This window comes from Meleagris gallopavo, chromosome 19 (assembly GCF_000146605.3).
Source record: "Meleagris gallopavo isolate NT-WF06-2002-E0010 breed Aviagen turkey brand Nicholas breeding stock chromosome 19, Turkey_5.1, whole genome shotgun sequence".
Lineage (NCBI taxonomy): Eukaryota > Metazoa > Chordata > Aves > Galliformes > Phasianidae > Meleagris > Meleagris gallopavo.
This window is the reverse complement of record NC_015029.2, coordinates 7,557,893-7,580,171: the sequence shown is the minus strand read 5'-3', so window position 1 is coordinate 7,580,171 and position 22,279 is coordinate 7,557,893. Positions and strand designations below refer to the sequence as shown.

General features: G+C 54.7%; 2 protein-coding genes across 3 annotated transcripts in view; one reads left to right on the top strand and one right to left on the bottom strand.

The window, feature by feature from the left end:
• EGFL7 (EGF like domain multiple 7) overlaps window positions 1–9,181 on the top strand; it is a 14,505-nt gene extending 5,324 nt beyond the window's left edge. For both annotated transcript variants that reach the window (XM_010720996.3, XM_019621503.2), the window contains 8 exons: window positions 2,349–2,536; window positions 3,817–3,939; window positions 4,029–4,141; window positions 4,811–4,906; window positions 5,988–6,152; window positions 6,878–6,942; window positions 7,218–7,380; window positions 8,846–9,181. In XM_010720996.3, the coding sequence (XP_010719298.1) occupies window positions 2,457–2,536; window positions 3,817–3,939; window positions 4,029–4,141; window positions 4,811–4,906; window positions 5,988–6,152; window positions 6,878–6,942; window positions 7,218–7,380; window positions 8,846–8,868 (828 nt within the window). In that variant the 5' untranslated portion in view covers window positions 2,349–2,456 and the 3' untranslated portion in view covers window positions 8,869–9,181. The remainder of the gene's footprint in view (window positions 1–2,348; window positions 2,537–3,816; window positions 3,940–4,028; window positions 4,142–4,810; window positions 4,907–5,987; window positions 6,153–6,877; window positions 6,943–7,217; window positions 7,381–8,845) is intronic.
• A 1,271-nt stretch (window positions 9,182–10,452) lies between these two features.
• Window positions 10,453–17,932, bottom strand: AGPAT2 (1-acylglycerol-3-phosphate O-acyltransferase 2). The gene is made up of 6 exons (XM_010720997.3): window positions 17,676–17,932; window positions 14,228–14,361; window positions 13,824–13,999; window positions 13,624–13,719; window positions 12,373–12,445; window positions 10,453–11,608 (listed from the first exon to the last, which is right to left on the bottom strand). Exons 1-6 carry the CDS (start codon window positions 17,861–17,863, stop codon window positions 11,457–11,459), a joined length of 819 nt encoding a protein of 272 aa, XP_010719299.1. The 5' UTR covers window positions 17,864–17,932; the 3' UTR covers window positions 10,453–11,456.
• Between the last annotated feature and the right edge of the window lie 4,347 nt (window positions 17,933–22,279).

Sequence of the window (22,279 nt, the reverse complement as noted above, 5' to 3'; positions counted from 1 at the left end):
GCAGGGGCCGGCCGGGGGAGGGTCCCGGGGGGTGCGGGCAGGGATCGTCCTGCCCCGGGGGGTGCGGAGCTGTGCGTGCGGGGTTTGGGCCTGTTGCGGGCTGGGGGTGGCATCCCTGTGCGCCCGGCGTCTGCACCGTGCAGCCTCTTCTGCTGCGCATGGAGCCAGAGCCTCTCTTGTGCTGCTTCCCTGCACCCCGCTCCGCGGATCCCGCTGCCCTGCACGCTCCTGTCCCTGCATCCTGCTCCCATCGTGTCTGCATCTCTGCTGCCGTCGTGCCCGTGTCCCCGTGCTCCATGGTGCCCAGGTCTCAGCCTGTGCAGAAACAGTTGGAAATCTTTGTAAGGGAAAATCCATCCCCCTGATGCTGGTGCCCTCCAGGAGGGTCTGGCAGCCTGAGGGCACCATTGGGAGCAGAGGTTCCACCTGCAGAAGCAGGCCGTGCTCTTCCAAGAAGTGCAGCTTGTGTTGTCCTGGGAGTTACTGCTTCCTCCTGAAGGGCAGGGTTCTCTTGCATCACTTTGGAGACAGACCCTATCTCATGCTGCTAGCATCACCTGGAGTTTTAGCCTGGCTTTTTTGGGCAGAGCTGGACGAAGCACTGCCCGTGTCAACTCCCTTATGGGTTGTATTTTCCCGTTGGTTGCTGTTGCAAGTTAGAGAGCACAGAGGCAGAATGGAAAAGGTTCTGGCTGGGAGGAGCGGCCCCACAGCCTCCCTCCAGGAGCACATGGCTGAACCCATAACCAGCAAAAGCTCAGGTGCTCCTATGTAGCTTAATATTCCTTTAAAAAAGGAATATTAGAATAGTAGTGAGAACAGGTTGGAGGATTTCCTGCAGTTTTGGAGGGGCTGATTTTCATAAACTCATAAAAAACACAAGTATTTACTATCATATTTTCCACTTTTGAAACTTTATCCGGTATTAAGCAACCATAATTTTACGACCCAGAGGGACATTCTGACTACTTGAGGTAGGACAATGCTGCTCTATTTCGAAAAGAAAGAAGCAAGCTGTCTGTGTTTTAAGCTTGTGCCCTGTGTTTCTTGCCTTCCCCACGGGGAAAGTTCCCATGGCGGCTGCAGGAATTCTGTGGGAGGACTGCGATGGTTGGCAGAGTTTGACTTACAGACCTTTGGAGTAGCACCGCTGGCCAGGGGATCTGTGGCTGGAAGGAAAATATGTGTCTGTGTGTAGCTCTGGGAAGGCACAGGCAGGCCGGGCTGTGTGCCTGCATCCTGGCTGCGATGGGTGCCTGGCTCGGTGCGGAGCCTTTGCCTCACTGGTGATGCCATTTGCAGGAGGGGCTTCCTGTGCCTCCTTCACCTGAACAAAGAGATGCTGCTGCCTGGCTTGGAGAGGGATTTGGAGATTTACAGGTCTACAGATGAATATTCCCAACAGCTCAGTGTTAGGAATTGTCCCAGAGGAGTTTGCAGTTTTCTGGTCCAGTCTCACCCCATGTCACGAGAGGATTTTAGAACCTTTTAGGTAGCTCTTTTTATCTGCAGTTTCAGAAGATTGTTTCCTGTTGTGCTGCGTCCCAGTAAAGCAACTTATTTTCCAAAGATTAATCAGAAAGACTGACTCCTTCTTTAATTGTCATGTGCTTAAGGTGGGATTCTTTATTCCTTCCTCCTTTAACTGCTGCCATCCAGAGGCCAACTGTTTTGTTTAAATTGGATATTTTTTAAATTAGGCATTGTTATTGACCTTCTTCAGCCCTGCTTCATATTTGTCCCATTGCTAGAAAATCAAAGCCTCTTTATTTCCGACTCAGTACTCACTCTGTATACAGACGGTACATATGGCCCTTAAAGCACTTTTCCCTGGCAAGAACTTGTATTTTAAAGAGAAGAAGATCAGATTTCAGTATGTTATGTGGTGGGAAAATGCAGCTTTACAATGCTGTATGGATTAAGAAATTACAGGCCATTGTTTTGGCCTTGCTGCCTGGAATTGGCTGCATGTTTCGGAATGATGCAGGTTCTTTCTGTGCAGCCCAAGAAGGGGTGCAGCCCCTGGTGTGTACCAGCAGGAGCCTGCCTCAGCGATGGCCCCCTCCCACATGTCCCCTGTTCCCAGTGCTGTGACCCGCCGGGTTCTGTACCCCCCTGTGTGTCACTGGGAAGCAGACAACCTCATTCTTCTTTGTCTTACATCCTGCCAAAGCTTGCAATAAGGCATAGCACAGCACGGCCACCCCACCCAGCACGTGGGGATGTCTTACAGGGATATTTCTATTCCCTTAGCACAAACCTGGCCATCAGTCTCACCATACATCCCTTGGATGCCATTACCTGGGGATGGGCACCGTGTGCTCACACTGCTATTCTCTCTGTTCCAGAGTTCGCCGCTGAGCAGCAAGCCATGCAGTAGGAGCCCATGCTTCCCACCGAGGAGTGAGCCTGGTGTGTGCCACACAGCCCAGAGTGCTGCAGGGAGGAGACAGGACATGCACCGAATCAGCTGCCTTCTTTCGGGACTCGCCTTCATCCTCAGTGCCACCAGCACAGACAGTTTTGCCCGGGTGGGGTAAGCCTCCTTTTATTCTGCATCTCCCAGATCTGTCCTCATGAGTACACGCTGAGCCCCTCTGCAAGGCACGGCATGGCTCGTCCTCACCCACGATGGAGAGCACCGTGGGGCACCAGGGGCACCTGGCTGGGTGAGGAGTTGGGAGGAAGCTCTGCAGATTCACATCTTGGCTGGGGTCTGCTTTCTTCCTAGGAATTGGGTCTGACGCTGTCCCTACATCCCAGCACAGCCTAAGCATCTCCATGGCCAAAGGAGGCTCAGTGCTCAATGCCCCAGTTTCTTCCCCTACTGAAAGGAGCTTGAGCTCAGCCCCCGCCCTCTAGATCCAGCTCATTTTCTTCAAAGTTTGTTTTTACATTGAAATTCTCTCCTCTAGAATTAAACCTTTCACATTCTGGTCGTGACTAAACCCACGGGCTGAATTCCTCTCTCGCACGCACGCAACTGCAGCTATAGCTTTATTATAACATTTGCAAAGCAAACAATTTCCATTTAAAAACTGCATCTTCTGTAACGTTAACCAGTGAAGCTGAAAGGAGTTTCTCTAGAGTTAATGGAAGCCAGCTGATGTCCATGCTAAGTCCCAGCCTTTTAATTCTAGCTCATAATTGAGCTGGGAGGCTGAGATGAGCACGCAAGTTCCTTGGTGGGACTGACCTGCTGGAGAATGTTGAAGAGAAAGAATCTTTAACTGATCCTGCTTGGCTGCTGGCCTTGGGAATGTTTTTGACTGGGTTTCAATTATCTTAGCAGGAACGGAAGGTGACTTTCCTCTGTCTTCTATCTTTTTACCATCAGCCTGATTCTTTCTGTGGAATCATTAATTTATTGGTGTCCAAAGACACATCAGGTTCAGGAGCGCAGAAAGCTCAGAAAGGGAAAGATACGTCTCAAAAGTGATTGATTTTAGGTTGAAGCGAGACAGAGAATGGAAGGAGAACTACTCTGAATAAATTTCCCTTAAATCTGGACCCCAACTGTTTAGGATGGAGAAAGTTTGCAGGGTGTGAGGGGGGTCAGTGCTTTTGTGCAGGGGCTGGGGAGGAAGGGGCCGTGCAACCCATAGTGCTGGAGCTTTGTGTTGCTGCCCCTAACAGCATGAAGTCACCTCCTGGGTCACTTGGGCAATGAGCCACTGCCTCTTAAATAGCCGTGTGCAATTAGGAGTTGTCAGGCCACGTCCCCAGCTGGTGTAAATCAGCACGGCCCTTTCAGGATGATGGGGGAAGCAGCGAGTTGTTTGCCAACCATTGCCTGACCTGTTCTCCTTTGCTCAGCCGCAGGACCTGCGCTGCGGAGCCGCGGAGCCGCACAGCTGCCCACACCGAGTCCCACGTGCAGCCCGTGTATCTGCCCTACCTCACCACCTGCCAGGGCCACCGCCTGTGCAGCACCTACAGGTAGGGGGAAGCAGCATCCACAGCAGTGTGAGAGCCGGGCTGGGGGCTTAGGGCTGCCCCCGACACTCAGCCTCATCTCTGTACCGCAGGACCATCTATAAGGTTGCCTACCGGCAGGTGTACAAACAGGTACCTCAGCCTGTGGTCTCGTGCTGTCCTGGATGGAGCAGAACCAGCAGCTACCAGCTCAGCTGCAACACAGGTAACAAAGCCACTGGGCCACCCCAGCGCCCTGGTCACTTTGCTGTCTCCCAGTCCCTTGATTCTGGGTGGGTCACGTCCCAGCAGCCAGCTCTCTTGTTGACCAGCACCAACAGTCTGATTCTTTCATCTGTGTTTTCAGCATCCAATAGAACAACCAAATGTGGCTCAATTTCTGATTAATTTCTAGGCTTTCTTGGCTGCCTCAGGCCTTTTTTCTGTGGGATCGCTTATTAACTTTAGAGTTACCAGAGGATGAATAAAGTTAGCGAGTTCTTTCCATATAAATCAGCAGTAATGGAAGGGAAATGCTTTCTGGAGGAGATTGTGATGTGCAACATAAAGCAAATGCAGAACACATCAGCACGTCAGCAGCTAATCTGTCTCCAGAGGAGACATAGAGCAACACCAGACGCTCTCCTGAGCCGTCAGGGTGCAGTGTGGCCCTCCTTCCCCTGACCTGTGCAGGCCCCTCAGCCTCTTTCCAAACCAAGGCCTGTTTATCCCACTCCTGCTGCTCCCACCACACCCCCCCAGCAGGATGGATCAGCCCATGGCCAGAGCTGGCACAAGACCGTGCTGTCGTGTGTGTGCACAATGCATACGTATGGAGATAGAGGAGGAGATGCCCAGTCCCACCAAGTGATGCTGTGCTTGTTTGCTCTCACAGCTCTGTGCCAGTTGCCATGCCAGAATGGCGGCCGCTGCACCTTCCCTGGAAGATGTGCCTGCCCACCCGGCTGGATGGGGCCTTCCTGCCAGACAGGTACTGCTGCACCCTGCTCCCCTCCTGGCACCTCCTGGCATAGAAGACCATGCTAGGTCAGCATGAGCTGGGGCTGTGCACTGCTGTGACTGCAGTCTGCAAAGGGCCTTCAGCAGAACAGCCCTCACACACATGGGGCTGTCCCAAGACTGCATATTTACAGTGACCCATCTCCCAGCCTTTGTAAACTCTTGCTGTAAACGAAGACGCTCATTTGCTGCAGAACCTAAATCTGTAAAGCAAAAAGATCCGGGGGTGGAGGGGAAGGGCTCCTCTCCCGTGCAAGAGCAGCCTGATGCCTCACTGGAGCACAGGGATATCCAGCAGAGCACACCAGCACGGTGCAAACCACGTCCAACACTTCTCCTGGCCGTCCACCCTCCTGTAAGGCAGAGGAGGAGTGTGTGGCACTGACCTGAGCTGGACAGGGCAGGGTAAGGCTGAGCACATCTCTGACAGCTCCAGCGCTGGGGAAAGGATTTTCCCACTGCCTAGAACAGATTTGCCCAGGCGTGGGAAGCAGCTCTGCTCATTTTGCTTTGTGGGAACAGCTTTAATAACTCCCCCGTGTGAGGAGAGGTTACTGGGTTTTATACACACTTGAAAGGCTGATAGCTCCTCACCACAGCTGGCTGGAACCAAAACCCTGACCATAAATCCAGGATGAGAGCCAGGCACTGAGAGCAGCAGTATGGAGCCGCCTGCACTCCTCTGCTCAAGGATGGTGCCTTTTGTGGCCAAAGTATGGGCATTTCTAGGTTTATCTTTGGCATTTTACCCTTAGGAGGATGAGAGGGATGTAGGAAAGAGGCCAAATTTTTCCTCTGGATAAATAAGTAATACGAGTATCCTATATTTACACCAACATCTTCTTAGCCCTCCTATCCTGTCTGAGGGTCATCCACACAGGCACCAGCCATGTTTGGGGAGGCTGACCTGGGCCTTGGCCCATCACATCCCCACCCTGAGGATGTCAGTGTGGCTCCGGCAGGGGGAGCAGCACCTCTGCTCCATCTGCACCTCTGTCCCTGAGCATTTTACTCCCAGCCCTGTCCTCACGGAGCCATCCCTGTGCTTTCAGATGCAGATGAATGCGCCAGCCGAAGCCATGGGTGCAGCCAGCTCTGCGTCAATACAGCTGGGAGCTTCCATTGTGCCTGCTGGGATGGCTTTAGCCTCGCTGCTGATAATAAGGCATGCCAGCCCGTGGTGCCAGGCCCTGAGCCAGGAACCTTCAGCCAAGCAGGTAACTGCCCATTGCTGCAGCATAGTAGCAGCTGCTCGGGGGCTTTGGTGAAACCTGGGATTAACACAGCAGCACGGGGTGGCTAGAGAAGGACTGGCAAGAGCGAGGAGATGGAATAAAACCTGCCTTGTGCACAAGCCCAGGCCTTGCAGGGGTGACAAAGCCTGGCTGTGGTGCGTGGTGGTCAGGACTGCGGCTGTGCTCTTCGTCATCATCATCATCATCATCCTTCCTGTGAGGCAGACTCATCCAGAGCCACAAGGAGCATCAGGAGCTGCTGGTGACGGCCCATTATTACTTTTGGTACGCGCTGTGACACTTCAAACTCGTACCGTGAGTAATAATGCGCTGTGGTCAGCACTGGCATCACGTGGGCAACACCTGGGAGAGCCATCTACGTGTCCCAAACACCACCTGCTTTTGTCCTGCAGCTGCAGCAGAGCTCACCATGGGACAGGGAAGACGTGGGTGCCACCTCATTTGTTGACAGCAAAGGCATGAAAGGATATTTTGTCCTTTAAGCATCACCCCACAGCCTGAGAAACTCCCTCACTTCATTCTAGGTACTGCTGTGCTTGCAGTGGGCACTGCAGCCAGTTCCTGAACCCTGAGATTCCCTAGGAGGGGAGCAGCAAGCAGCAGTGCTTACCCTGAGCTCACCACATCCTACTTCCCCTCAGGCAATGGATTTTTACTAACTAACCCATCTTGGTCCTTTTTTTCAGATTCCTCCAGTGAAATGAAGGAAGAAATGAAAGACCTAAAGAACAGAGTGGAAGCACTGGAGCAGGTGGGTGTTTGGTGTCCCCATCTGCCCCTTCCTGCGGCCACGTGCAGCCAGCTCCAAGCCCGGGCTGTGCACAGCCAGGGTTTCCCTCCACCCCTGCTCTATTTTTAACACCACGCTGACCTCAGGCAGGCAGGGAGCAGGCAAGGATCCCAGCTGGGCTCCACACAGCAAGCAGAGCCTCACAGCAGCTCTTCCAGCCCAGCGGCCCTTTGAATGCAACCAAACATTGTGCTGAGGCACCTCCTGACTGCTCACGGCTCCTCTTCTCCCTGCAGAAACTCCAGTTGGTGCTGGCTCCCTTCCACAACCTCATGCCATCTGCACCAGAGGACGTTGGCACAGACCCCATCAGCCGACTGTCCCACTCTCTTCAGCAACTGGATAGAATTGACTCCTTGAGCGAGCAGATCTCCTTCCTGGAGGAGCGGCTGGAGACATGTAAGTGCCTGCAAAAAGGAGGGGTGAAGCGTTGCACTGCACCTGTCCCCATTTTTCCCCCACACATTCAAACACCACTGACACAGCCTCAGACCTCAGTGCCACAGCTTTGCTCGGGGCTGTTTGTGCCACGGATCTTGGCTGTGGGGAGCAGATGCAAGCCAGCAAGATCAGTAACACATAAATCACTATTAATCTTGATCTTCTCTCAAACTCAGCAGCCTGTAATTAATAAGAGATGAATGTAAGCAACCCATTAGCTTCATTCTAAAGCTGTCTGTTTGGCTGCACCATCTGATTGCGCTCATAGCAGCCAGAGTAAGAGAGGCACACGGAAACAGGGTTCTTGGGCAGAAGCAGAGGGAGACTGCCTTGAGCAGTGGGGCACATCTCACAACACTCACCAGCTCTTCGCCCTCCCTGTAGCACCGTAACTTAGTCCAGGATGAAATTAAAAGAAAAGCCCCAAGACTTAAAAACTTAACAGTCCAAAAAGTCAATCAGGAAAGTTTAGGGAGCGTGCCCAAGTTGGCAGATTTATGAGCCTGGGAAGTTTTAGGCATGTTTCTTTTTGAAGTCTGTAGAACAGTACTTTGTCACGAAGTGCACCACAGAGGTGCCTTAAATAGCAGACACTGGAGTGGCAGCAGCCTCGTGCTAAAGGCACAGGGATTACATTGCCTGGTAAGTGGAAGGGACAGGGAGGTTTCAGGGCATGCCCAGTCCCAGTTCACTGCTTGTGCTAATGGCTTAGGCATAAAGACTTCAAAGAGCTTGCTTGAAGCTGCAAATTGATGCTTAAAGAAAAACTCAAAGGGATAATTACAAAAACCTACAAGTGTCACAGTAGGCTAGGTTTCCTAGCATTGCCCTATGCTTATTATTAGTGACAGCACTGAGGAATGGGAGCAGCATCACAAGGTAACATGGATTTGTTCCAAGGGATGACTCCAAAATCCTGTATTTAGCTTCTGCCAAGCCTGTTCCAGCAGGCAAAACTTGCCTTTGTCCCTCCAGTGTTCTTGGAAGTCCCTGGAGGATACAAGACTCTTCTGTTGTACTGCAGTGAGTGCAAAGCATCAGCTGCAGCCGTGGTCAGGACAGCCCAGTCCCAGCTGGCCTTCTTTTCAGTGCCTTCCCTGCCTTGAGGTGCTATCATGGGCTTACCAGGCTCAGAGCCAGCAGGATGGAACCAGCAGGGGGCTGTTTGGCAAAGGAAAAACAGTAGAGGTAGATGACATTTATATAGGTGTCGAGGTCAACCTCATCTTTCTAGGGGAAAGAGACAGTGAGATTATTTAGCATGTGAGGAGACAGGGGAGGTGGTTACAGCCAGCACAGAGAACCTGCTCTTCTGTACCCATTGCTATGTTGGTTGGAGGTGCCAGCCCCCACCACCACACCAAACCCTGGCTAACAACAGTGCTGCATTATTACTACTTTTTTTTTTTTTAATCTTTTCCAGGTTCCTGCAAGAATGAACTCTAGCTGAGCACCCAAAGAATCAGAACAGGCAGACTGCATCTGTACTTGTCTCTCTCTCCAGCCCCAGGCTGGGGCTGAAGACACATCATCTCCAGGAAGACGCAGGGTAGAATGAGAAGGCTGGTTTCCCATCAGATGCCCAGTATTTTCTTTTCCAACTCACCTTATCAAAGGTCATGAAGTTACTTCCAAACTGGACTTTTAAGCCTGAGCATCTCACCCCACTCCTGCTGGAGAGGCAGAAAATAAATGCCTTACCTCATGCCATTAGCAGTGCCTGTCTGGCTGTGCCAGAGATTGGCTCTACACAAATTCATGTGGTGCTTGGTTTTGTTTGCCTCTTCCTTAGCCCTGTAGGGCAGTAACCATAATGCTTTTACACAGGCCTGAAGGCATAGAGCCTGGTTTTATTATTTTAATGCAAAAACCTTTCCCTGTGACTCTCCCATCATCAGCACAGAGCAGACAGGGATAAACCTGCATCACTCAGCTGTGCCAACAGGGTGAGGCCAAGTCCCCTGCAGACGGAGTCCAGACAAAGCCCACTTGTTTACACTGGCACAGCACCAACTGTTAAGGTGGCTGTTTTCCCCCCACCCAACCGTTGCTGCTTTGGCAGTCCACACCAAGTTCCCTAGCTCTGTTTGTTCAAGCCAAGGTTGCAGGTATAGCAGAGCAGACGTGAGCAATTCGGTACAACACTTTGCTACAACCACAGTGCAGGAGGAGCCCTGTGGGTACAGCCATAATGCAGAGTTACACTACAATAAAGTCTCCTACTGTGCACAGAGGCCACAGGCTCATTACTGGAAGGATGGAGCTCCCTCCATGGCCCCACTTTGCTGTGGGCTCTTCCTCCCCCAGCAGTCCTCCTCCCTCAGCTCCCACACAAAACCAAGAGTCTCCTTCATTTAAATAATCAAAGACATACTTTTTTTTTTTCCTCTTTAAGCAAAATACATTATTCTTAACCCAATTAAAACTGAACAGTAGACAAATGCACACAGAGGCATTGCTTCTTTCTCCCAGGTGCTGCATGAGTTGCTCCATAGAGCACTCCTTAGATCTTCCTGGGTTTCACCTCCATAACAGCCATTTTTCTGCTGTTCTTACAAAGTGCTGGTTGGGTTTCCATTCTCCCACCTGACCCGTTCCCTTGGCAGGTCTGACCCCTGAGACTGTACCATAAAGACCCTAGGATAAAGCCCCAGCTCCACAGCAACTCAGCCCAAGGGCTATCTGCCTTGGGGACTGCTGGCTGTGCCTTGCCCAGGTGAGGATTTACCCTTCAAAATGCCCTGCGAGTTCACTTAGAGCAACGCAGCCACAGGCAGGCTCCAGAAGCTGGCTGTGCTCATCTCGTGGTGCTCCCTGCTGCATTAGCAAGAGTGCTCAAGCCTCCCTGTGCCCAGGAATCACAGACCTGAGCCAGCCCTGCTCTTCACAGAGAGCAACAGCAAGGGATCCAGGAGCACTGCCCATCTGCTATCCCAGAGCTGGGAAAGCCCTTTATCCAAACTCCTCTAAAAGGGATGGAGCCTATTTTCTCTAGGGGGAAAACTGAAGCTCTCCCTGTTACAGACTCAGCTCACACAGCCTGTAGACTCCCCACAAGTTTTGCAACTCCTGCAGAGCAGCAGCTCCACTGAGATCAGCACAGAGACATGGGACAGGCACCATCTTTCGGCCAGCGCTGACCATGACAAGATGAGCGTGACAGAGCCCTCTGCATCTGCACCAAGTACTCCAGGCACCAGGATAATTGATGCAAGGAGGTCAAACAAACAGCACAGCCAAACTCACCCAGGCAGCGTGCACTGCCTCAGTGAGACGACAGCTTCCCTCTGCACCCCTCTATGAGGGAAAGCACTTAAGCACTTGTTCTAATGAGGAGAAGCTGGGCTTTAGGAAAGGCTCAAGGCTGACTGGCCCCATGCATCCCCCTTTTTCAGCTCAGTTATTGGCCCTAGGAGCTTTCCTCAAAGGGGGAAGGCTTGGCTTGGGAATGCCTGGGCAATGCAGAGCCCCAGCACCAGATGCTGCTAAGATCCAAGGGCATCTCTCAGGAAAAGGCCTCAGTGCTCTGCCTGGGGATGCTGGCAGAAGTACATTGCAGGGCACAGCACCGAACACAGGGCTGTGCTGCTGGACAGCCAGAGTTTGGATTTTTTTCTCCCAGTTCTCAGCATCAAGACTGGGACATGCTGCTGCCTGCTGGCTTTCCATCTGGGGCAGCACCTAACAGCCAGCAGGAACAGGGCAGAGCCCAGCCTCCTACCAGGCCCTCCTCACTGCCCCACGGCAGCTGCCTGAGCTGGAGAACTCACCTCTCTGGTCATTGAGCCCTTTGGTAGCGTACGTTTGGTGCCTGAGAAATACAGAAAGAGGAGACGTTTCATTGCAAGATAATGAACCCTTAAGAGAAATCCACTCAACAGGGAGCCTCACTGCTGGCTCGACACGCTTCTTGTGCCAGTCCACAGCATCCCCAGAGTTCCAAGTCATTGCAGAGGAAGAGATGTTCCTTTGGTGTTTGGCAGCAGATGGGTCCCTTCGGCCACCGCCACACGGTGACGCCGCTGGAGCAGCACCTAGGAGGAATCCTTCCCCTCGCCTGGGCGGCCCGACAGCCTGAAGAGGGTCTCCCTCATGATGTTGTAGCATCTGTCAGTGAGGTCAGAGACGTCGTCTGATGTCAGCCCTTTGGTTTCTATTGGCGGGAGAACCTCGACCTTGATTTTGCCTGGGAGCACAAGAGGCGCCCGTGAGAAACCTCCCTCCACAGGAGCACTGCTCTCTGCCCTTACAGAACACCTGCCGTGGACAGGCCCATTGCGGCCCCCCAGGTAGCCATCCCTGCAGACATCTGCCCCTGCAAGCAGAGCTTGTGCTGCCCTCAGGGGAAGAGATTCTCTGAGAATTGCACCCTGCCCCAAATAGCTGCTCCAAGGAGCAAAGCATTTCCCGTGCCCTGATCTGGGGACATGAGAGGCTGCTCCCACTCTGAGCTCTGCAGGGCTGAGGTGAGCACACACAGCTCAGCACCAGGTGCTCCATCCATCTGCTCCTGCCCAGCCCTCCTACCTCCAGCCAGCAGGCAGAGGGAAGGCTTGCTCCCAGTGTTACCAATTCACTGGCTGAAAGCCAACCTGCTGCCCAGCACTTACACTGACAGATTTAAGAGTTTTAACACAACTTGCAGAGGGGTCCCTGCTGTCAAAGACCACAATCCAGACCATGCTTGCTTCTTCCCCCAAACACAATCCCTCTCCAAATGACCTGGGCTGTGCCAGCTATGAGAGGGAGAGGTGGCACCTAGTTCTTAATGAAAACACCCCTTGGGACGTTTAATTACATTCTTCTCCAAGTTAATCCAGCCCAGCTCTGGTCCAAGTGCTTTGAACTGCCTCCACGCATCTGCTCAGCTCGGCCTCCCCCCCACATCCCACATCCCAACAGACACGGTTATCACTCCATCTCTGAGAAGCTATGAAGGCTCTTTCATACCTGATGTAAACAGATTCTTCTTCGGGTTGTAGAAAGTGGTGAAGGAGGAATACACCACGGGGATCACCGGGACCTTGGGGAGGAAGAGGAGTAATTGCAGTGGGGGGTCAGGAGCCACTGGGGTGCACTGGGACATTCGAGGCTCTGGGGCTGACTGACACTTAAGCCTCAGGTCAGCACTGCTCGCAGAGCTCAGCTTGGCTCCTCCTGGGCCAGGCTGAGCTGTTCCTGACCTGCACACATTGAGGCTGCCTGTTTTGACAGGCCTTTCCGTGCTGCACGAGCACATAGCTGGGGCAGGGCAGCCACCGTGCCTTCAGCTTCCGAGAGGGTGTCACCAACTGCAATCAGTGCTCCCAGCAAGGCTCAGGCAGGCAGAGACAGAGCCAGGAGGGCAGGCCCAGAGTCACGTTATTTCGGCGCTGGTAACACAGACGTGATTTGCAGTTGGTGACTCATGGGGAGCGGCAGCAGAGTGAGCAGAGGTGGGCAACATTTCCACTGTCCTCCCTTTCAGGCCCTGCCAAGCCCAGAAGGAGGCTGGCACCCGCTCCCTCCTCCGGGATCCTGCTGCAATGCTCTGTGCAAGGAGAACATTTCCCCTTGGGTTTCCAGTGCTTCCAGACCCAAGAACGGAGGCACCGCATGGCGAGGCACCGCATGCACCTTCCTTTGGCACCAGGGAACAGAGCAGGTGTCCCAGCTGGCAGCAATCCCCCTCGGCCACAGTTGGATTCTGCTGCTCCTTCAGGAGCACCAACAGCTCCAGTTTTCCAGAGCCCGGGAGCTGTTTGTTGCTCTCCCATTGACTCTGCCATATTGAGCAGAGAAGGCATCTAACACAGCACAGAGCAGCCCCTGTGGCGGTCTGGGAAGAGGCTGCTACTTCCATCAAGAGGAAGCCCAGGTGATGCTCCAAAGCACTAACATCAATAAACATAAATCAGCTCTCTGCTATTGCTACATGGGGGATTAAGAAATTAATTGCCAGCTGTGGGATCCCCGAGGCAAGCTCTTGGTGTGGTGCCTGCTGGGCTGCCTGTTGGGGGAGGAAAAAGAGGCTCTCTACTCTTGCTAGGCAGCATTTAGGACACTTAAGGGTGGTTGAGCTGAGAAGCACAGCTGTGAGCTATGAGCCCCACCTGGGAACAAACAAAGTCACACCACAGATGGCCAGTCTGCAATGCCATTGCAAAAGCTTTTGGGTCCTCATGTTTGGGGAGGGCCCTTTGGGAAACAAAGCACTGTTACCTGTGCCTGGACAGCGAGATGAAATGCTCCTTTCTTGAATGGCAGCAAATCCCCCGTGCAGTTCCTCGTGCCCTCAGGGTACACCCACACCTTCACCTGCATGCAGGAGATAAAGCTCTGCTCCAGCAACCTTCTCGCAGCATTCCCTTCTGCCAGCACTGCCACGTCACCCCCCCAGGCGATGCCACAATGCCACTCACGTTATCAGCTATCATAGTCTTGGCCACCTCCGCCATCACCATCTTGGCACTGGTGGTGCTCTTCCTGTTGATGAAGATGACACCCCCGAGGTAGGTGATGAGTCCCACCGTGCCGGCGTACATCAGCTCCTTCTTGCCCACCTGGACACAGCCGTCGGGCAGGACCTCCATCAGCCCTAACGTGACGGCAGAGGGTGAGACCCAGCAGCCAACCCTCCCCAAGCGCCTGCACTTGGATGGGACATAGGGAGGGGGAGGATTGCTCAGTGAGGGGAGGCCCTTCCTGTAACCAGCACCAAACCAGCGGCCTCGGGAGCACAGAGCAGTGCCAGGGCAGGAGATGCCAGCAGGGCCTCCCACAGGGCGACCAAGAGAAGCGCTTCCCCCCTCGGGCTGCTCCTCACCCATCATGTCGAGGATGCTCTGGTGGTTGGACACAATGATGGCGGGGCCTTCCACCTCAAAGTTCTCCAGTCCTTTCACCTCAAACCTCAGGCCGAAGAAATACTTGAAGGATTTGACCACGGTTTTGATGATCCTACAGAGGAGGAGAAGAGCGGTCAGACAGCAGCAGGGCAGGGATGCAGCGGGGGCAAGGAGACGAGAACAGCTCTGTGACAGCCTCCAGCCCCATCTGTCTATCATTCACCCACGTGCCTGTCCTGCATGGCCAGTCCCATGTATTTGAAGGTGCTCAGCACACAGCTGAAGCACTGCACATCACACCAGGAGAGGACAAAATGTCAGTGGGATCCTGGGAGAAGCAGAGTGTAATTTGGGGTCTGCTAGAGCCACAGCTCTCTGCTTCCCTCAGGCTGACAGCATCCCCTCACAACCAGACTCACTACAGGCACTTCAGAGGAGCCAAGCCCAGCCTAACACAGGTGCAAGGACTCTGCAAACAGAGGGCAAACTGGAAGCCCTCCATCCAGTGCAGGAGGGAGAGAGGCTGATTACACAGCCTGCTCAGGGATCTCTCCTCCTGCTGCCAGTCCCACTCATTCACCACTCCTTCTTTCCCCTGTGTCAGGGCTGTAAACCTGGCTGGATGGTACCGGTGCTTTCCTGCTGCAGTCAGCACAGCCCCACAAGCTGTTCAAACAGCTTTTCCAGGAACTGGCACTCCCCAGCACTAGTTATTAACTTGCACCCTTTGCCCGAGGAATGCTGTGCTAATCCTGCTCACTGCAGCACTTCTTTGCAGTGCGACCAACACGGGGTGGCATTACCTGAGAAAAATCTGAAGTCTTCAAACCAAGAGCTTCCTCCTGCCAGCTCAGCTCCACCGGGGACCTTAGGGTCCATCCTCCAAAGCTCCCAGCTTTCTTCCCCAGCAGCTCAGCTCAGCCCTGCCATACCCCTGCTGGGCACAGCCAGCCCCATGCTGTGGCCAAACCCCTGTGAGCTCACAGCGCTGGGACAGGTGGGAGCTGGGGACCCTCCAAGTGGATCAAAGGACGCAGCCAAAAGCTGGCAGCACACAAGGGCTATTTTGGGCAGGGGAGCAGCCATTTGTCAGGACGGGAGGCGGAGGAGCCTGCACGTGAGCAAGGCCCCCAGGAGCAGCCAACAGCTCAGCTCTGCCTGCCCTGAAGCAGACCGGCAAGCTGCCCTGCCCTCCTCCTCTAAAGGATGCTCTGCACCTCCTCCCGACAGCAGAGAGCTTTCCTCCCTATAGGGATGGGTGAAGGTCAATATTAAGTCCCTTTCACTTCCCTCCCCACCTCACCCACCCACAGGGTCCTGCTGGAGGGTTACCCACCACCACCCACCTGGGAAGCATCAGTCACCCAGGGCAGCAGGTGAACAAGCTGCTGGCACCTTGTTCTGCCTTGGCAGCAGCTGTTTCCCCAGATGATCCCCATCCTTTCAGCCACAAGCCTGCACCAATGCAACATCCATCTCTGCACCCCATGCACAGACCCTTGGGGCTTTCTGGCTCTAACACCAGAGTTCAGGGCAGGGCAGTGGCCGTGAGTTACACCACTCCATGACACAACTGCTATCAATCCCTGGCATGCAAACCTGCTGCAAAGGTCAGACCGCACCCAGAGCCCCGCATGGGGTGAGGGCAGCACAGGCAGAGCACAGCCAGGGCAGGGCAGGTGAGGAGAGCCGGGGTGACACTGACCGGGGGGGGGTAGCACGGCAGAGGCTGCACCACCAGACTGACCTACATCCCACTTCTCCTCCCTTCTGTCTGCCAACCAAAAACAAGGTCGCTGCTCCAGCAGTCACGCTGTTCGGAAGCAGCTGGGAGAGGCTGGTTACTCATTACTCAAGAACAAACCACCCAACTTCCTCCTGCCAGTGAAGAGCGAGCGTTTCCTTGCACAAGATGTGGCCTGAGCTGCTGAAAGAGGCAAAGGGGCAGAGCTGGGAGCAGCAAGGAGGAACTGGGCGACGGGCAGCCCTTAGCAGCCACGTCACCACGGGGCTGGGCAGCTCCTGCCCCCCCAGCAGCTCCCTGTGGGGAAGATGATCCTGGACTGGTGCAGGCACAGCTGTAAATCTGATGTCCTGCCCGCCAGACACAGGGAGCGAGGGGATAAATGAGAGGCAATGTGCCCTCGAGCAGCTCTGCGGAGGCTTTTTTAGGACTCTGATTGTGAAGAACTCATGCAGGCTGCTTATCGGACTAGAAGGTCTTGCAAGAGGTTTCACCACTAGATAAACACATCTATCTATCAGAGGAGGGCATCTCTCCCACGGCACAGCACATCAAGGACAGGGCATCCTGCTCCAGCACTGACACGGTATCACTGCCTGCCGCCCAACATCAGCACCAGGACAAACAACTCCACGGGGAGGCTGTAGCAATAAGGATCCACAGACCTCCCAGAATTTGGGAGCTGCACCAGCAGCTGGAGCCAGCGAGTGGAAATGATGGGCTTAGGTTACAGGAAAAGGGTGGTTCTGACTACAGCTCAGCTCTGAGCTTCAACAGGAGGATTGTTCAGCACAAGGAGCTCTTCTTCCTGAAAAAGTTCCTTTCTAAGTTTACAGATCTCAGAAATTTTAGGGATGAAAACAGAGCTGACATCATATGCTCCCCCAGTTACAAGGCTGGGTGTCGACTTCTTGGAGGAGATCCTGCCTTGGGAGCTCAGCATGGACTGCAGGGCAGAGCAGCTCCCAGCAGCACCCAAAGCACAGCACAGGGCACTTCCTACCGGCATCACTCGCTCCTCCCCAGGCCCTGCTCTGAGCTCAGCACACCACAACCCTGCAGCTGCCAAAGTCTGGATCTGCCCCACCTCTCATCCACGCTGATGCATGAAGGCAGAGGGCTCCACTCCCCCACCAAAGGAGCCTCCCTACACACACAGCTTAGACTAGGGAAACAGAGCAGAGAAGGAAAGCCAACAGCAGGGTCCGGAAGCCAACACCAACCCAAATTCCTCTGTGCCACCCACTGCAGTGCTAACCCTGCCCTCAGCGCCCCACACACGTGGGTCTGCCCCGGGAGGTGGGATCCAGTGCCCATCAGCACAGCTGGGGCTGCCCCACATCCCTCTGAAAGGACACGATGTGCCACCCTGCAGCTCTCTGGGCACAGCCATGGCTGCTACGTGGCCTTCGTTGTTTGGGCCCCAGCATCCCACAGCCCCACTGAGGTTCCAACTCTGATTGATGGAGGGGAGGAAGGAGACCCCAGCCTAGGCTGAGGACTTTGTGGTCTTCCAGCTCATCTCCCAGCCTGAAACAATTCCCACTTCAAGCAGCAGACACAGCCTCCCATAGCATCCCCAGACCCCCTCCACCTACAGCAGAACCACAGCTCCGTGCCACCCTCACCCACCCCCTGCAGGGACCCCAATGCCCCCACTTCGCCCCCACCCACCTACCTACCTCATGTTCTTGACGGTGCGGCCGCCGTTGACGAGGAGGCAGACGGGGGCGGTGAGCCCGGAGCAGACGATGCACAACACGTAGTAAAAACCGATGCGCAACGCGAAGTTCACAGCCGGGCTGAGCTCCATCAGGAGGTGCAGCAGCAGAAGCACCGCCGCACCCCATAGCAGCCAACCCAGCTCCATGCCGCGTCCCCGGGACCCTCTGAGCCCAACCCCACAGCCACCCTATTTCCCCCCACCGCCGCTCGGAACGGCGTGCGCTCCCCCCGCCTTATGTGGGCGGTGCGCCCGGCTCGGCTCAGCCCCTCCCGCCCCGACTTCGGCCGCACCGCCTACGTGGGCGGGGAGAGAGCGAGGAAGGGGGGGTTCAGGGCTCGGAGCTCTGTGACGGGGCCTGGAGCGAGTGGGGGACCCGTGGGTGGGGGTTAGGGTGCAGTTGTGGTGTTGTGTGGGGCGGTTTTGGGACCCCCTCTTGGTGTGACGCCGGGTTTTTGTATCCTTTGTGGTATGGCTGGGGAGCTTTGGGGTGCCCGCGTGGTGCCCATCAGGGTCATAGGGTTCCTCCTTGTGTGATGTTGGGTTTCTTCGTGGTGCTATGGGGAGGGCTGTCCTGGCATGATGTGGGGTCTTTGGGATCCCTCGTGGTGCTGTGTGGGATGTTTTGGGGTTCCCTCACTGTGTGATGCAGGCTTTTGTATCCCATGTTGGTATGGGGTCCTCCCACACCTCCAGTGCATCCCATGGCATTGGTGTGGGATCTTTGGGTCCCTTCTGGTGTGATGTGGGGTCTGTGGGTTTTCTCATGCTGCTGTGGATGGTCTTTGGGTCGCTCTCGGCGTGCTGTAGGGTCTTTAGGTTTCTTTATGCTTCCATGTTGGGACTTTGGGTCTCCATGTGATAATATGTGGGTGAGTGACTGGTTCTCCATAGGCACAAATGGGCAGGGTGGGGGGAAGGTCCCCTACCCACACTGGTGTGAGCTCAGGATGAGGCCTAACAGCTTCGTGGGCACAGAGCTGAGATGGAAGGCAGTCTGCTGGATTCACCACAAACCGTCCCACCGCCTTCTGCAGGTTTCACAACACTGCAGTAAAATCCCCATCCCGTGGCTGCGTGTGACTCCATCAGGGTGAGCCACGGCCTCAGCAGTGCATGGGGTTTGCAGCCCCGGCATCAGCACAGCCGACCTTACAGCTCCTGGGGAAGTGGAGGAAAAGCCATCGCTCCTTCCCAGATAACTGCTGTTCCTTTGGTTCTCTCCTCACCCAGTGTCAGAGATGGGAAAGCCACTGACAGCCCAAGGCAACCGACCCACTGATAGCCCAGGGGCAGCTCAGCACCTGTAGCATCTCACCCACAAACAATCCCTTTCTTTCTGTGGCAGAGCGGGGCCGGCACTCCCCCCAGCTGCCAGGCAATGACATCTCAGATCTGGTCTCATGATTCTGCTCATGCCACAAAGAGCCCTCATTGTATCAGCATCCCAGCGTTGGGTTCATCCCTCAGGCCCACGGTGGGGAGGAGCGACTCCCATCCAGCAGAGCACAGGCTGCCTACAGCACATCTGTGCTATCCTTGTGATTTTTCTCTCTTTTTTTTTTTTAACGGGGTAGAGAGAGTCCCTGGTGAGCTGTCACTGGGGTGTGTGAGCCATACACTGCCACACAGCATCTCGCATGTGTGCAGGGGGATGAGGGCACGTGGGTGCTGCACAGGCTTCTGCTGCCCGTGGTCCCACCATGCTGTGTTCCTAGGCTGCACCACGTCAGTGAGCTCATGGCAGCAGAGTAAACAGCTGGGGAGGAACTGGGATGTTGACTCGGTGTGGCTGCAGGACTGCATAGCAACAGTGCTGCACAAAACCTTGGAGCCCTAAGAACTGCTCGGCTGCGCTGGGGTTGGGAATAGGGATGGGGTTGGGAGATGAGGTGGGGGTTGGGGATGCACAGCCCACTGTGCTCTCTCAGAAAAGAAAGTGTAACGAGGAGAGAGTTTGTCCTTAGTAATGAGCGGTCAAAAAGAAAAAATATTGCAAAAGGATATTAGATAACCAGGGAAGGAAAGCTCTGCTTGTGCAACCTTTAGCCAGTGACAGATAATGATTGGGAAAGTAACTTCTCTGTCTGCTTGGATGCTAACTGCAGCCAGATGTGGCTTTATGGTCCCTTCGCTCAGGGGACACGAGCACTCAGCATATTTCATACCTGCAGCAAACACCTCTGTGTTCTGTGGGTCTGAGAGCACAGCAGGGCCAAGGCCAGGCCAAAGGGAGCAGCAAGCTGCTGCTGTTGGCCATTTGCTCCCCAGAGCTGCCAGCTGTGCCTGCCTGTCCCACCTGCAGCACCTGCATCCTGCAGACTGGTGTCATTCCAGCCTGGTTGGTCCTAACACAACTAAAACCATATATGAGATGAACACCGCACCAGTAGCCCCACTGAGCTCACATGACTGGAGATCAGAGATAGCAGAGCCAATGTACCACCATTTCCTACCTTGCTGCACCCCACCTAACCCCCAGCACTGCTGTTCTGCTGCTGGCAGATCGTGCAGGGAGCAGGAAACAACAAAACCACAGTGCTGTGAGATCTGTCTGCTGCATTTCAGAGGTTGGAAGTCTCCCTGCATCTGATGTTCTGCAAAGCACTGCACCACGTGCAGCAGGCAAGGTGCTGAGCAAAATGGGAGCGGGCCATCCCTCTGCGAGAGCAGAGCTGCAGCCACAGCAGCTGCTCACAGCCAGCACTCTTCAGTGTGCCTGCACCCTTAGGGCAGCTCTGTGCTCCCTCTGCTCCCTCTCCCTTTGAGCCCTTTGCTGGGGATGTGCAGCTGTAATTACAGTGCAGGGGAAGATCCTATTCCCCCAGAGAGCCACGGTAATTACCGCTGAGCATTGGCCCAGGAGAGCTGGAGCAGCATGCTGCTGGGGCTGGGGGAGCGAGGCGAGATGCAGATGGAGAGGGAAGCTGCTCTCTGTTGGGATCCCCATCCCCTCCTCCAGAACAGCTTTCCACTTTCTCTGCAGCATCGCTTTGTGCGGTCGCTGTTGGCTGAGGGCCTTTGGGCTGAGCCCATGGATGCTCTCACCCAGCTCTGAGCCCTGGAGCCATTCCCCAAAGCACACACAGCACACACAGCTCCACCACAGCCCCGGGATGATGGGGTACATGAGGTCGGGTGCCCCCAACTCCTCACACAGCTCTGCAGTAGCTCCCATTGCCTCCAGGAGCCGAAGTCCATCACTGCTGAGCTCCTATCCTGGCAGCCCTGGGTAAAACCAGTCCAACAAAGCCCACAATAAATCCACACAGGGAATGTGTCTGCGTGAAGATAACAGTTTGCCTCTCTGCGTTTACCCTCTTATTGATTAACACCTTTTAATGACTCTGGATAAAAAATCTCTTGTAGTCACCGCCTGTCACAGAAGATCAATGGAAAGGCATTTAGTGAGATACAGAGGCAAACAGCCCCACAGTTCCCTGCAGGAGCCGTCCCTGAGAGCAGCACCACTGCTGCCCAATCAATAGTTCACTGTGACCTCTCCCTATTGCTTGCTTTTTTTCCCCTTGAGCTGGCGGGGCAGCAAACCTGCTCTTGGCTTTATCAAGGACTAGATTATAACTATCTCAATTGATCTGATATGTAAAGGACACCGGGGCCTCTCCAGCCAGCTGTCTGCACTGGAAGAGCTCCTGGGGCTGCACAGGCCCTCATTAACCCCTGCATGCATAAAACCCGCACCAATTAGCCCCAGTGAGCCCAATCAGCTGTGAGCACTGTGCACGGTGTGGGTGATCGACCCCAAGCTTTGTGGGGGGCACAGAAGGAGCATTGGAGCCTGGAAGCCTCACCCATGTGCCTGGGACACGAACAGGGGTGGGGACTATGGGGACGTCCCACTGCCCCCACTCATGAGATACAGCCACACCTGCAGCGTTGCCATCACTCGTTTGATTGGATTAATTAATCATTTGGTTATAACTGCTCATTAAGCATTCCAGCAATCAATACTAATCACTTAATTATTTGGCATATTACAGCTGGGGAAGGTCTGCTCGTTCCTAATTAGATTCTTTGGACAATCCACCCCCGGACATCGCAGAGCCCCGTAGCAGAGGCACTCGGAGCCGTTAGCAATGACCCACATTTGGCATCCCTCGCCCTGCGCCCATCCTGGCAGCCCCCTCCCTCCCCCCCCAAGCTGTTAATTGCCGGCACGCGGTGCCCGTTCATCTCCAGGCCGCGGTGCCGTCGGTCCCCGCACAGCGGTGCACCCGGAGTGTTTTCAGGGGTCATCATGAGCCGAAGTCAAATGGAAGTGGGTGATCTGAAGCGTGAGAAAGGGACAAGTGGATAACGCGAGCAGCTATTAATAGCGAGTGAGGAGTTCTTTTAGAATCAGCCTTGTGCGGAGCCGTCCCGGAGCGCTCCCCGTCCTATTTCTGCTCACCCGGCGTACAAAGCGGCCCCTGTTTCGCTGGACGTTTCCCAAACGCAACACTCGGAGCGCTGCTGCTGCTGCTGCTGCTCGGCTTTCGCGTTCGGAAGGCAGCGAGCGCAGAAGGAAGAACAGCGTTACACGCAGAGCTCCGCAGCCGCTCG